Source organism: Empidonax traillii, unplaced genomic scaffold (genome assembly GCF_003031625.1).
Source record: "Empidonax traillii isolate 1590-97213 ecotype Southwest subspecies unplaced genomic scaffold, ASM303162v1 scaffold534:size827195, whole genome shotgun sequence".
Lineage (NCBI taxonomy): Eukaryota > Metazoa > Chordata > Aves > Passeriformes > Tyrannidae > Empidonax > Empidonax traillii.
The window spans coordinates 245,926-261,189 of record NW_020955727.1 but is presented as its reverse complement, the minus strand read 5'-3'; the positions used below and the strand labels follow the sequence as shown (position 1 = coordinate 261,189).

Genomic DNA, 15,264 nt, shown 5'->3' with positions numbered 1-15,264 from the left:
ACACCCCTTGTCCTTGTCTCTCCTGGGATTTTCTTGAATACAAAGGAAAATTGGACACCTGGAGGTAACGTGGACCCCAGGCCTGTCTGGAGTCTCTTGGAAGAGACCTCCCAGGAGGCGATGGCAGCCCCCAGCCCGTGGTGGGTGCTGGTCCCTGGCTGTGCCCGGGCTGAGGGCTGGCAGGAGCGCTGGGCTGGGGCCGGAGAGGAGCGGCTCCGGGTTACATAACGCTCCGCTCCGCTCCAGAGACACGTTCGGATGATTAATTTGAGGCTCTGGCAGCCGCTTCCCTGCAATAATATTTTAAACATTACTTTTCCACTGGCCCTCGCCAGCGATCGTTATTTTGCGCTGTGGAGGCTGTAAAATTTCACTTCAAGGATGGGTTTCACTCCCGTTACAAAATGTGTCTGGAATGTGCAGATGTTTCCTTCGGGGAATAGCGAGCCAATCCGCTCTAACACATCACCCCCACGGGGAGGACTCAACGTGCTAAGCAGCCCTATTCACAAAATCCCAAACAAACACACACACACACACACACACAGAGCCCCGTGGAGCTGTACCCGGGCTGGGCATGTCGCTCCCAGCCCTGCTGATGTAAAAACCCAGCGTCTGCTGGAGCTGCAGCGGGTTTGGGGCTGGGCTGCAGGGACACACACGGGCCGGGCACTGAGAGGTCCCACTGTCGGCTCTCACGTGGTGCCACATAGTCCTGGGAGGAGTTTTCTGAAGGAATTCTGAAAAATTTGGCTTCTTGGGGGGAAAATTAGGCCCCTCCCAACCCAAACCATTCCAGGGTCTGTTGGTTTTAAACTGGAAGAAAGTGAGATTAGATGGAAGAAATTCTTTACTCAGAGGGTGGGCAGGTCCTGGCACAGGTTGCCCAGAGAAGCTGTGGCTGCCCCATCCCTGGAAGTGTCCAAGGCCAGGTTGGACGGGGCTTGGAGCACCCTGGGCTGGTGGAAGGTGTCCCTGCCCATGGCAGGGGGTGGGACTGGATGCTGTTTAAGGTCCCTTCCAACCCAAACCATTCTTGGATTTGGGATTCTATGATTAATGTCCTGCAGGTATCCAAGGGTTGCGCGTGCCAAGGACAAAGCAGCTGTAGGTGTGCCAGAATTAGGGAAAATGGAAAGATAGGATTTAATTGCACAGAATAGTTTACATGAAGAGCAGAGAACACTCAAAGTTGCTTTTTATGGAACAGCTTCAGATAAGGGCTGTAACCATCCCTGAGGGATAACTGATGGCGCTGGTCCTCTTTTATAGGAGGATCCAGGAGATCACTAATTTTTTTACTCCTTTAATTTTCTCTTTTTTTTATCATCTTCACTGCAAGAAATGGGAGAACAAAGCTGTTAGGGGCATCAGGTCCCTAAAGAGGACCCCTTAAAGGTGCTGTCTGTCATGGACACAGGGAGAGCTGGAGAGGGACTTTGGACCAGGGCCTGGAGGGACAGGACCAGGGGGAATGGCTTCCCACTGCCAGAGGGCAGGTTTAGATGGGATATGGGGAAGAAATTCTTGGCTGTGAGGGTGCTGAGGCCCTGGCACAGGCTGCCCAGGGAAGCTGTGGATGCTCAAAACTGCTTCTGGTGCTGTGGGAGCCTGGAGAAGAAACGGAGGCACTTATGGAAAATAAATATACAAGATGGAGTACTGGGAAAGAGAAATGGTGGTAGTGATGAGTGTGGGCTGAACTTGAGCCCATCCAACACTGATAAGCAAAAGAATGCAAGGAAAAGTCTGTGGCCAGCAAGGTTGAGGAGAGTGAAGAGTTTTTTAAGTATATTGGGAATTGAAGGAGTTAGATGATACTGGTCTGTTAATAGATGGACATGGACAAATTATCAATGAAAATACAGAAAAGATAGGACTTCTAAGTAAATATTTCTGGTTTCTATTTGGAATAAAGCCAGGTGATGTATTTGTATCATATGAGGATGATGAAACACTTTCCACTCCAACAGTAACCGAGGAGGATGTTAAACAGCTGCTATTAATGTTAGACCTTCTTAAACCAGCAAGTTCAGATATTTTGTATCCAAGAATTTTAAAAGATCTGGCTGAAGAGCCCTCTGGGCTATTAATGTTCGCTTTTAATGGATTTTGGGGCATTAGGGAGATTCCCAGGGACTGGATCAAAATGAACATGGTGCCAGTGTTCTCAGAAGGTAAATGGGATGGTACAAATCAGTGTCCTGGTTTTCTATCCCAAGGAGAAACAATAAATTGCATAGCATGGCATTAGCTAACAATTAAAGGGGATAGTATAATTAGTGGCAGTCAACATGGAAAATCCACTTATGGAAAATAGATCTCATGAACCTCTGCCTTTTAAGTAAGTTGCCAGATGGAGGAGACGAAGATGCTGCTGTTGATGTAATGCACATCTGACTTCGGTAGGAGGGCAGAATTTAAACTCTGAGTCAAATTTCTGAATTTGACTCAATGCCACCTGTATTTGTCAGGAATTGGAATAAAAAAAATCAGCACTACTTATATTGAAGGAATTAAATACTGGCACCAGAGTGTCTCATGAGACCTGCTGTGTGTTCTCACACTGGGTTGGACCCCATGTGCCCTCTGTGTGTCCCTTGACCTGCCATGAGAGGTGGCTGTGGCTGGTTGATGGTGTCACTCCGAAATTCTTTTGTGAACTCGGGTTGGAGGGGGCTGCCTGTGCTCCCCAAGTGAGAAATGAGAGGATCTCCCAGCTGTTTGAAGAAATCACTTCTGATCTGATGCTGCCTTTTCAGCCTCACTCTCTCTCAGCTGGCTTGCTCTCTGAATTCAGCTCAGGAGGGGCATTAAGATTTTAACAGGTCTCCTCAGGGTATTTTGGAGGGATCAGGCAGTCCTGGCTCGTGGCTCTTGTTCTGTATCGCTGATGCCCAAATTGTTCCCCTGTTCCTTTTGGGATACAAAACACCGAGACCCCAGAGGGTTTCCAAGGAACAGGCCGTGTAAATATTTTTTTGTACTTTATCAGCGCTTGCAGCGTTTGACGTGTGCTCTGGAGAAGCCTCTCTGGAGTTCTCTGTGTCCCTTGGCTGCAGCTCCCAGAAGTGTCAGGGACTTATCATGCAGTTGGTCCAGCAGCATCCCGAGCCTCCTGCATCCTGTGAGCCTGGCCTGGGGTTCTTGCTCCTTGTGTACCGCAGGATTTATGGTGCTGGGACAGAACAGCGTTGGATTTTTGTTATTTCTCACAGAGAAGTAACAACCCCAGAGGAGAGTTGTGCAAGGGAAGGCCTCACATTAAAATAAATACAAATTGAGTAATAAAAAAAAGGAGGATTCAAAGATTACGTACTCCATCCCCTGTCCCAGTGGTGAATTAGTATCAGCAATACCTAAACATTTATTGAAAACTCCTCACTCCTGTAAGGAGGATTAGGCACTAAGTAGCTCAGCTGTGTAATCCCTAAATTGTGGCTTCCAGAGGTAAAACGTGGTAAAATCAAATATTCTTGGGCTTCCAACATGCTGACTTGGAAACATGCTGGGTTTTCAGGAGGACAGAGCTGGGCCCTGGGAGAGCTGTGTGTTGGCATGCAGTGCCACAGGGCCTGGGGCAGGTGTGTTCTGGGGGAAGAAGTGGAAGGTGGTTGGATTCGGGCTGCAGGCTCCTAACACAGTCTGCTCGAGCCCTGCCACGTGTACTGGGAAGATACTTGAATTTATCACATCTCTGGTTTCTTTGCAGATTTTCCATGAAACAAATGCGTGTTTGCAGGGCTGACATTTCCCTGGCTGGAGCTGCAGACAGCTCGTTTACGTGCGGCACTAATTACGGACACTGGCTTGACTTAAATATTTGGGTTGCAGCTTTCCCAAGCTGAAGGTTTTCCCTGTTCCCCTCTTTCGGTGCAGCGTTGCAGGGCTGGGTGATGCCTGTTCCATCCTTGTTTTGTGCCACGTGAGGTCACCTCTTGGCAGTGAGGGGGGACCTTGTGCTGGCTCCTGTCGCTTGGGTGGCTCAGCCAGTGGGACCTGGCCTGAAAATCCTCTCTGGTAGCAGTGGCCATCCCTGTATCCAGCCCCTCGTCCCCACGGAGCGCCCTCCTGACCTCCACAAGCACAGGAGGCTCCTGGTGACACCCCAGTGCCCCCCCTCCCATTGGCTCTGTTGCTTGGCTGTTGAGAATGAGGAGATGAAATCAGTTCAGTCTAAGAATAACTGGTAAGAGGAGCCGTGCTGCGGGTCCTGGGGGCTCCCAGAGCCCCCTCGAGGGGACAGGGATGGGGCTCACGATGCCATCCCCTGCAGGCCGGCCCTGCCAGCGCCTGACGTCGCCCCGTGAGGTAACACAGCCCCTTTACTCGAGTGGCTTCACCCCTGGCCCGGCTCTGTAACCATATTTGGGAAAGTCTGCAGAGAGCTGCTGGCTGTGGGGATCTGAGGAGCTGCTCCTGGAGTCACAGCTGCACTGCAGACAGCTCCCACCTGCAGGGAGGGCTTATCCTGGCTGTGGTGGGGATGTGTGGCCTTGGCTGGGATGCCCTGGCCATGGGGAGGGTGTTCTGGCTGTGGCAGGAGTGCCCTGGCCATGGAAGGGATGCCCTGGCCGTGGTTGGGATGCTCTGCCCACGGTGGGGATCCCCTGGTCGTGGCAGGAGTGCTTGGGCTGTGCATCCTGCAGGTGCAATCAGCCTCAGCTCCTCTGTTTGCTCCAGGGGTGAGGCACAGGGGCAGGGGGAGTGTGGGCCAGCAGCACCTGGGAGGGATGCTGTGTCAGCTGGGGTGCCCTGAGCTCTCAGCTCAGACTCCTGCAGGGCTCAGTGTTTCCCTCGAGGCACAGGCAAGGCAGGGAGGTGGGGAGGGAGTGTGTCCTCATCCTCCTGCTCAGGGAGCTGCAGTGATGGAGTGACCTGCTCATGGTGCTGCAGAGGCTCTGTGCCAAACCCAGCCAACCCCTGGCACAGCTGCCCTGCCAGGGCATATTGAGAGAGCTCTGTCGCTCCTCAGGAGGGCACAGTGAGTACAGAATGTTTCAGAGATGCTCCCATCTGCGCCTTGCGTTTTCCTGTCTGCAATAGGATTTTGCTGCGGCGAGAAAAACATTTCGGTTTTAGATTAATATTTGTGAAAATGTCTTTTGGGAAAAATTCCTCAGAGGGAGCCAGGACTCGGGTCAGCATTTGAAACTCGTAAATTTAAAATGAGCTAATGAATTGTCATCGTGCCGTGTCAGCCTCGGGGAGATGAGGGTGCTCAGAGCCGCCTGCCACCAGCGAAAGGCCCCTCCTGGTGCTGGGCTACAGCTCTTGGAGGTGAAGCGTGGTGGAGCTGGACTCCTTTTGCCTGGAAAATCCCTGCTTCAGCATGATTGAAGCCAGTAGCTGGTGATGATCTCCACGATCTCCACCTCTGCACACAAGCACTGTGACTTCTGCTGTGCTTCCTGGGAGAGGTGCAAGCCAAAAGACTAGGAAAAAAAGGAATCAGATCAGCAAAATCCTCTAATTTTTCCTGGCTCCAGCTTGCAAAAAGCACACAGAGTTTTTCCTGCTCTTTTCTGGAAAGTCTGTTCCGTACGTCAGGCAGGATCAGCACCACGCTGCCTTTTCTTCCTGGAGACAGGGAAGTGTTTGCCATGGCAACATGGCAGGCAGCATTTGGGCTGTGCAGGGGATCTCCTGGGCATTTTTGGCTCTGTGAGCTGATGGACAGCTCTGGAAGCAGTGGGGCTTCCTTGTGTCTCACCAACCACCTTGCTTGTCCCTCTGTCACTTGTCCTCGCTGCCTGCAGGGTGGGGACAGGGCAGCCTGGCTTTGCATAGAATCCTGGAATAGTTTGGGTTGGAAGGGACCTTAAAGACCATCTGGTGCAACCCCCCTGCCACGGGCAGGGACACCTTCCACTGTCTCAGGGTGCTCCAAGCCCCGTCCAACCTGACCTTGGACACTTGCAGGGCTGGGGCAGCCACAGCCTGGATGGTGGGGTGAGAAATGGGAGCATTGCTGGGAGCACTGCTGGGCTCTGCTGGGTGTTTTTGGGAGCTGTCTCTCCCTGGTGCCTCTGGAGCTTCACTGCTCCATGACAATCCTAGCTTTGATCATGGCTTACAGCCCTGGAGCTCCTTTCCTCCCACCCCAGCCTGCACAGAGGCTCCTCTCTGCACTCTCCTCTCCATCTCCGGATGCTTTTCCCATTACTGTTCTGGCTGGGCTCCCTGCACCAAAAGGGCTGGGGAAGGCACAGGCCAGCGCTGCCCCCTCCCCTCCCCTCCCTGTTTGTGAGGTGGGGGCAGAGCGGGCCCACAAATGACATAATGAGAGCATGACATCAGGCTTGGCAGCGGGGCCAACCCCGCTCTGCCGAGCTTTAGATGTTCTGTGGGACTGAGCAGCGCACCAAAAAAAGCCTGCCCACCACAGTGCTGCAGAAATAACCCTGAGCTGGGCTCTGCAGGGCCTGTCTGAGCATCCAGGAGGGATAGAGCGAGGCACTGAGCCCTCCTGCTCGTCTCCACCCTGGGTGCTCCTGTGTGAGGAGCTGGGGCTCGGTGCTCTGCACCCCCAGAAGTTCCCCCAGCCCATCAGCAGGAGGTCGGGCTGGTGGTGTCCTCACAGATCCATCCTCTCCAGGGGGGTGGGCTGTGGTTATCCACAGCTCTGGAGAGCTTCAGGGATGCACCCAGCATCACACAGGAACCTGGTAGCAGGGCTGGGATGGAGCTGAAGGCTCCCAAGGCTCAGGTTGATGCCCTCATTACTAAATGTTCCCGTAACCAAAGTTTCACCTTCCTCACACAACCAGCTCCTTTTTGAGAGGATTTTAAACCCTCCCTGTGCTTGGCTGGTCAGTGAAACGTGGCTGTGTTTGCTGGGGAGCTGCAAGGGGACCTCTGTAACACAGCTCTTGTCCTGTACCATGGTTGTTGGTGGGTTTTGGTGCCCCATATCTCACAGAACATGAGAAACCTTCCAGCCTCCCCTGGCACTGCACAGCTCCATTTTGCAGGTGTGGAAACTGAGGCAGGACCGAGAAGTTGACTTCCCTTTTCCAGGCAGCACAACCTGTTCTCAGAATCCCCCGGGACACAGGAAACTACATTTTTCTTTCTCCTCATGGGGAGGGCGTTGGGCTGCATGTGCAGAGCATGTCAATGGAGAGCCTTGTTTGCTGCTGGCTTCAGCTCTGCTTTGAACCTGCTCTGAATTTCCTCCAGCCTGGCACTGGGCTGGGAAAATACAGTCGTGGCAGTTCGTGGCACCGCCAGGCTCAGCTCTGTCCCACAGCCCTTGCCTTGGCTTTTATTGCTCAGTATTTCCTGGTTTATTTTTTTGCTGCAGCCCAGCTTGGTTCACAGCCACCTTTCCCATGCCAGGAAGGCATGCTATGATTTTCCATACGAGCTGGAGAGGGAGCAGGGGGAGAGGGCAGCTCCCTGACTCGTGGCTGGAGGTGGAGGGTGCTGGATCCACCTCTGTTTCCCAGTTCTCAGTCCTGTCAACAGGAGATCTGCTTCCCTTGCAGGCTCAGCACAGAGGAGGTTGGGGAGGCCTCAAAAATTGGGTCCAACCGTTCCCCCAGCACTGCCAAGGCCATCACTAACCCATGGCCCCAAGTGCCACATCTGCAGGGCTTTAAAACCCCTCCAGGGATGGGGACTCCACCCCTGCCCTGGGCAGCTGTGCCAGGGCTGGACAGTCCTTTCTGTGAAGGAATTTTCCCACAGCTGAGCCCCCACAGCTCCCTCAGCTGCTCCAGACCCTTCCCCACCTCCATTGCCCTGGCATTTCACGTAACCTTAACATTATTCAGTGAAGCTGACTGACCCCTGGGAGTCAAGGATTTGGGTCTTGGCCTTCCCTTATCTGAAGTTTAAGAGTTTCCTCTGAGATGGAATGGGAACAACAACAAAGGATGGTTGTAAAGGGCTGGGGACAGCGCTGGGGACAACCTATCCCGCCTGGCGTGGTGGCAGAGGGATGGAGAAGAGCAGATCTGCCCTGCTGGAATCCTTCACTTCCCAGCTGGGAGGCAGCAGGATGGGAGAGATGCAGGGAGGGCTTGGTGCTGGGTGCCCCAAGGGTTTGGTGCCCCTCTGCCATCTGTGAGGGTGAGAGCTCCCCCCTCCCTGCAGCCAAGCAGCACTTGGAAGAGGCCCTTGGAAATGGCAGAGCCCTGTTTTTGTAGCAGCTGAACGGTTTGTTTTGGAGGTTTGGCTTGTCTGGGTGAGGAGCAGGAAGGCATCTGAGCTGGAACACCATTTCCTCCAGTCGTGGACTTGAGGTGCTGCCTAAAACTAAATGGGCGATTTCCAGGCATTTCAGAGCAGCAGAGAAGTGTTTGTGCTGCTCTCCTTGTCAGGGAACTGGTTGATGATCTGGTCCTTTCTGTACTGCAGGCAGGTGCGGGGCCAGAGGGGTGCCAGGTACAGGAGATGCTCAAGGGGGAGGGGAGCTGGAGCCTCCCCATGGAGGGCTCTGTCCTGCCTGGCAGCAGCTGGGATTCCAGTCCGAGTTGTCTTGGGTGCTTGTCTTCCAAAGGGGAGCTGGAAACAGGTTTTGGGGTGTCTTTGGTGTCGCCTGTGCAGAATGTGACCCCCCAGTGGGCCGTGTCACAGAGCCAGGGGTGCTCTGTGCTCTCCCACTGCTGTCCCAGCTGCCCCCAGACAAAGATTGCAAAGATTGGGTATTTTTGCTAACATCCTTTTTTTTCAGTGGATTTGTTGAGCTTTTATTTTGCACATTTCTTGGATTTCTGTAGTGGTGTTGCTGGTGAACTCTTCTGAATCCACTCTCAGCTTGGCAAAGAACTCCCAGACAGCAAAATCAGGGAAAATAAACCTTTTAAAGAGACATCCATCCCCATTACTTATCCCCAGAGTTTCCTGGAATCATACACAATTTTCCTGCCAGTTTGGCAGAATTATTTTCATTTGGATAAATGAAGTTTAAATGTCAGATCAAACCAAGGATTAATTGATTAAGGGGTAAAAATAAGCAGTGAGAAAGCCAGGAGAAGTGAGGAGAGGTGTTTGTAGGGTAAAAGGTGAGAAAGCAGGAGGCAGGACATGGTGTGTCCAGCCCTGTCTGCTCCCTGGAGCTCTGCCAGAGATCCGTGAAGGATAAGAACCATCACATGGGCTCAGAGTGTTTTGATGCTGCTAAAAGAAAGTTTAGGCCAGAGGAGATTTGTCTGAAACCAAAATGTGAAGTTTATTGGGTACAAGTGGAGACTGATCGGGGAAACTTTCACTTCTTCTCTGAGGGACATTTAAAATTGGGGAAGAGGAGAGAGCTGGGCTGGACGGGCCAGTTTGGTTTGGGTGTTACTGGGAGCGACTGGAGAATTTTTTAAGCAATGTTCCTTTTAGAGGGACAGTCTGCCCTGATATCAAATGGAAAATATTCTTTGTTGCTTCTTCCTCCATTTTAAGCTTTTCCAAAGAAACAAAAAAGATGTTTAAAATGTAGAATTGACGCATCAGTTGTGTAATTACCGATCAGAGCTTTGGCACCAGAAATGCTCTTGGAAGTTCCTCTTACATTTTTCTTAAACTTAATTACTACTTCAGTCTAAATTATTTCTTAATGACTTCTTTGAACATATGTTAGACCAGACTGTGTTTTAAAAGGATGCATCACATTTAGTGCCACGTTTGTCACGGCTGTCATTGCTCCAGGTGTGGGGCACACAACGAGAGTCCTGGTCTCTGTCTACACCTTACATGAGGAGCAAATGCTTTATGGTTGGGAAAGGTGTTTTCTTTGGCTGGGAAAAGTGCTCCGCTTCAACACACCAAACTTCCAGTCAGGAGCCTGGCTGGAGTTGGGAGAGAGGCTCTTCTAAGGTCTGGTAATGGGGATGTGACAAAACAAGGTTGCACAAAGGCTGAAAGTGGTGTTTTCTTTCCTTAGGGATCTTTCCAACAACAAGATCAGTGGTTTAGATGTTCAGCTGTTCAGAAGCCTGACTTCGCTGGCAAAGCTGTGAGTACCCCTTGCCCCCCAGACCTGCAGCTCCTTGTGCTGGGCTGAGCTGGGCCCTGGCACATGTGCTGATGTTTCAAAGATTATTTTGTGTTTGACCTCACCTGCTGAGCCCTGGATAGTCGTGCCCATGAACTCCTTCCTCAAGGCCTTTAGCTGCTCAGTGCAGTGATTTGCTAATTGGCATTGAGGATTGGGCAGGATTTTGACCCTCTGTGCTGCTGGATGGAGGGGAGATCGAGGCCAGAGAATGAGAATTGTCACAAGATGTGTTAGTGAATGGAAAATCATTGAACCCAAAATGGTTTGGGTTGGGAGGGACCTTAAAGCCCATCCAGTTCTACCCCCTGCCATGGGCAGGGACACCTTCCACTAGCCCAGGGTGTTCCAAACCCCGTCCAACCTGGCCTGGGACACTTCCAGGGATCCAGAGGCAGCCACAGCTTCTCTGGGCAACCTGTGCCAGGGCCTGCCCACCCTCACAGGGAATGGTGACAAAGCTGCAGTGACTGGGAAGTCGCTACTGACGTGATGAATTTTGCTTTTCCTTTTTCCTCTTTTGCAGAGATATAAGCCACAACCAGATTTCTACATTAGAAGATGGAATATTTGATAATTTATTTAATTTAAGTGAAATGTAAGTTCATTCTCTTTGTTTCCCGGTTCTTTTATTCAGACCTCTTCTTGGAACAGCTCTTGCCTTCCTGGTGGGGTGGGATCTCTCAGGGAGATCTTGGGCATGTACCCAACCAAGGTGCTGCCTTTTGGGGTGTCTCCAGTCTCTTAGTCTGTGCCCTACTCCTGAGTCCTGTTGTTGTCCTTCAAGCCTGACCTCTTCCTAGACTTTGCTTCTGTCTCCTGGATACCCCCAACCTCTGCCACTGCCTTTTGTCTTCCCTGCTTCTCTCCCACAGCAGCTCTGCTGAGGTTCTTGTCTCTGACCACGCTCTGGGTCACTGTTACTGTCCTGTTTGTGTGGTCACACCTTGGGACCGGGGCATCTGATGATTCTGCAGCATGGTAGGTCCTGACTGAGGTGTCCAAGCGAAGGTGGTGTCCCTAAGTGATTCAATTATTTTAGGTTCTGGTTTTTTTAATTGAATTAATTAAAGCTTTTGGTGTTATGTGGAGGGAGGCAAGGGAAAGCCACACATTTCCAGACAGATGCATGAAGTCACAGCAGTAATGGCAGTTCTGTGTCTGAAGGAGCCAAAGGATTAACCCCGTGCAAACCCTCTTGGCAAGCAAGAGAAAAGCTCAGACCCACATTCCCCCTGAGGACAGGACACCAAGGGCATTCTCAGCTCTGCATTTTTTTGCTCTCAGGTGGCTCTAAAAGACATGAAGGCCCCGGGCTGGGTCCCAGGGAGCCTGTCCCTGCTGGGGGCAGTGGCAAAGTGGTGCTTGCAGCCCCAGTCGTGGTTCAGCTCAGCCCCGATGGCGTCAGCTCCACACACAGCTTCCAGCTCCGTCCTGCTCACAGCTGAGTGCCAAAGGCTGTAATTTGGATCAAGCTTAGCTGCAATTAAAGTTTCCATCTTTTCATTAAACTGCCACTTGGAAAGATTATCATTGACTTTGCATTTCTTTTTTTGACAGATCAGTTTTATTCTCCTAGCTATTTTTTAATGGAGCTGTAAATAGTCTCCCAGAGCAGGAGAGGCTCCCTCATATCCAGGGGCTGTTGGATGTCAGATTATTTTAGATATAAGATTGTGTCTGTCATTTGCTTCTAATTGCAACAGTTATTTGTAGAGTTAAAAAAGTACTTGGAGTACTTGCCTAATTCTAGCCTCTAGAAAAATCACGTTAATTATTGCTTGATTCCCTATTCATTAACTCCCCTCCCAGATATTCCAAAGCCTTTCAGTGGAGTGGCACAGATGGGAGCAGGGAGGGCTCGGCACACTGCTGTAATTAACGCTTAGCACATGTCACGCTAATCCCAAACTATTTCTGATCTCCCTCTGACAGAAACTTAAGTTGGAATCCATTTGTTTGTGACTGCAAACTGTCCTGGTTGCCCCGCTGGGTGGAAGACAGAAAAGTGAGAGTTCTTGAGGCGTCAGACACGAGATGTGCCCACCCCCCCGAGGTGGCAAACCTGTCCCTCTTCGACGTCCCGTTCCCCAATGCCACCTGTGGTAAGGAAATGCTGTGGGGGTGAAGGTGGTTGAACCAGGGGCAGTACTGGGCTCACTTTGGCCTCTTTAGACCTCAAGTCACCAGTTCTGATGTATTTAAGCGAATACTGGGCACACAGGGTGTACCCTGGTGCCTCAGGGATCCAGTCAGTCACATCAGGGCTGAGATTAACACTGATTACTGACCAGGCATCGGGCAGCCACCACAGCACACTGGCTCAGTGACCTCCAGCCTCAGGCTTTCATTCTCTCAAGGTTTTAACAGTGTGACTTTAGGCAGTGAAATCTGGTGGGAGCTGATAGGACCTGGGCACGTGCTGAGTCTCTGCAGGTGATGGGGCTCCACGTTGGGAGTGCTGAATGAGCACTGCCCCATCTACAGCCCCTCACCTGCTCCTGGGGCGTTTTTCTGACTGTTGGCCAGCAGAAACATCAGGCAGTGATTAACTGGATAGAGGTGGAAAGGGGGACCCCAAAGAAAAATAATGCTGCTCAGCTATCCCTGAGTGAGGGAGAGGGAAGGAGGGTGTTCCCCACAGCAGGGATCAGGCATCTCCTTTAATTCATGGCAGGAGGATGCAGGGCTGAGGAACCTGGAGCTGTGTGACAGGAGAATGCAGGGCTGAGGAACCTGAAGCTGTGTGACAGGAGAATGCAGGGCTGAGGAACCTGGAGCTGTGTGACAGGAGAATGCAGGGCTGAGGAACCTGGAGCTGTGTGACAGGAGAATGCAGGGCTGAGGAACCTGGAGCTGTGTGACAGGAGGATGCAGGGATGAGGAACCTGGAGCTGTGTGACAGGGGGATGCAGGGATGAGGGACCTGGAGCTGTGTGACAGGAGAATGCAGGGATGAGGGACCTGGAGCTGTGTGACAGGAGGATGCAGGGCTGAGGGACCTGGAGCTGTGTGACAGGAGAATGCAGGGATGAGGGACCTGGAGCTGTGTGACAGGAGGATGCAGGGATGAGGCTGAGGGATCCAGAGCTGGTGGGAGCCAGTTGGGCTGCCTGGTAAAGCACAGGCCTCCCCAGGAGCAAAATCTGGATTGTAGTTGCTCCTCTTTCCCCAGCAAAGTCACTCCAGCGTTGCAGCATCTTGCAGGAATTATCAAAGGGAAAAGCACTGGCACTGTTACTCCCCTTGATAATTAGTTATTCCCTCTTGAACTACTTTAGGCCAGGGTGGAAACAATAATGTGAGGCTGTCTTCTGGGTAATTCAGTGTAATGGGAGTAGGCTGGGACAGCCTGCCAGCTACTGACAGTTGTTACTGACCGGCAGGGAGTGAGGAATGACCAGGCTGGTGGTAAAAACAGAGAGTAGTTCCACGCCGTGGTCCTCCTCGTGGGACTGCTCTGAGGGGAAGGGGCTCAGGGTTCGCAGGAGGGCGGTGGAGGAAGCTGGACAGTTGGATGGGTTCGATCTGGGAAGATCACATGGAGCTGTTGAGATGTTTGGGGGAGATGTTGTAGCAACCAGCAGGAGCAGCGGAGCCAGTGTGGCCGGGCTGCGTGGGCAGAGGCCGAGGGAGAGGCCCTGCCTGGGTGTTTGTGGCAGGGAAATGTCCCACCCTGTGCAAACCAGAGAAGGGGAATTAAACTCCAAGGAATGAGCTGTTCCTCAGGGAATGGGGCTGTCGTGGCTGCCGTTGCTCTCTGTGCCTGTGTCCATGCCTGTGTGTGTCGGTGCACATGTTGTTTCCGGGCATCCTCCCGATGTTTATCCTGCCACAGCTCTGGGCTGCAGGCTGTGCCTGCCATTGCCCTCGTCTCTAGCACCACATTTTGCCTGTGGGTAGGTGGGAAGCTCTTGGCTCTCCCCAGGGAGGGAGGTGGCTGCAGGGACTGCCCAGCTCCAGCGTGGGCCTGGTGGAGAATCCATCAGTGTCTGCCCCAAGTCTCCGATGTGCCACTGCCCAAGAGTGTTTGATTATGGGCTTGTTGCTGGCTGTCCCTGGCAGGGACATCATTCACTTGATGAAATAGGCTGCATCAGACCTGGGTACCACCAAGGGACAACCTTCTGTCATGGTCTCAGTTGGTGGCGAGTCCTTTGGGCTCCTCTGAGCGTCAGACGTGGTGGCTCCATGTCCCGTGGGACTGGCAGGCTCTCCAAAGCCTCGTTTTATTTACTGAGTGTAGCTGCTCCATAAATCTGTGTGACTGGCTTGTTATTTCTGTCATCATTAATTAGCATGAGGAGTTTGGAAACCGTTGCTGAGGGATTAAAGACTTCCCAGGCAACTCTCAAAAAGGAAATGCTCGGAGTAGGAGCTGCGCAGGAGAATTCCGTGCCCAGGAGCGTGGGGTGGTGTCTCTGGGAGGGTCTCACCAAACTGTGGCTTCCACAGTGTCAGTTTGCAAGAGGATCTTCTCTTCTGTCCCACAGGAGCTCAGTATATCACGTGTCTGACAAGCAACCACACGGAAGGGGCTGAACTTGTCGTGCTCTTCACGTCTGTCCACGCCGGGAACCTCAGCGAGGAGACCTGCAGTGCCCTGTGCTACGCCCAAGACCAGGAATATGGAGGTTTCAGCTCCCTGGGGCAATGTCTGTGTGGAACTGCCCATGAAACAAACTCTTCCTCTGGCTGTTTGCCATTTTGCACTGAGCATTTGTCCGGGCAGGGCTGTGGTGGCCCGTCACTCGTCCCCTCGCCCTTCCAGGCCCAGCTGCCTGTGTCTTTCACAGGACTCCAGCCCCGCTACAGCCTGCACCAGGCCGTGCTCTTCAATGTCAGTATTCCCATCGCTGTCAGCACTTTACTGTGGGAATTTGGGGACCAGACAGAGGTTCTCAACACCACTGGAAACGCAGCTGTGCACACGTACGCCTTGCCCGGGCGGTACAACGTCACCGCCACCATCCTGGTGGGCACCAAGGTCTTGTATGAGCAGGCAGAGGTTGAGGTGGTGGCTTCACCCCAACAGCTGGAACTGCAGTGTCCTTCCTTGGTCAAGACGAACGAGAGTCTGGACATCCGGATCCGCAACAGAGGCGGCACCGGCCTCGTGGTGCTGTACGGGATCACCCAGGCCGGAGAGCCGGGCAGGGGTAAGCAGGGCTGGCTGAAGGGGGAGCTGGGCAAGGGAGGGGTGGCACTGCATCCTGGGCCTTCCCTTGGCCATCCCAATGAGGGATGGGAGGGGATGACTCCTCTGGGGGCTT

At 52.6% G+C, this 15,264-nt stretch overlaps 1 protein-coding gene across 2 annotated transcripts in view; it reads left to right on the top strand.

Moving 5' to 3' along the window:
• PKD1 (polycystin 1, transient receptor potential channel interacting) overlaps nt 1–15,264 on the top strand; it is a 77,953-nt gene that overhangs the window by 22,775 nt on the left and 39,914 nt on the right. For both annotated transcript variants that reach the window (XM_027897237.1, XM_027897236.1), the window contains exons 2-5: nt 9,881–9,952; nt 10,518–10,589; nt 11,927–12,096; nt 14,485–15,150. In XM_027897237.1, coding sequence (XP_027753038.1) covers nt 9,881–9,952; nt 10,518–10,589; nt 11,927–12,096; nt 14,485–15,150 — 980 coding nt within the window. The remainder of the gene's footprint in view (nt 1–9,880; nt 9,953–10,517; nt 10,590–11,926; nt 12,097–14,484; nt 15,151–15,264) is intronic.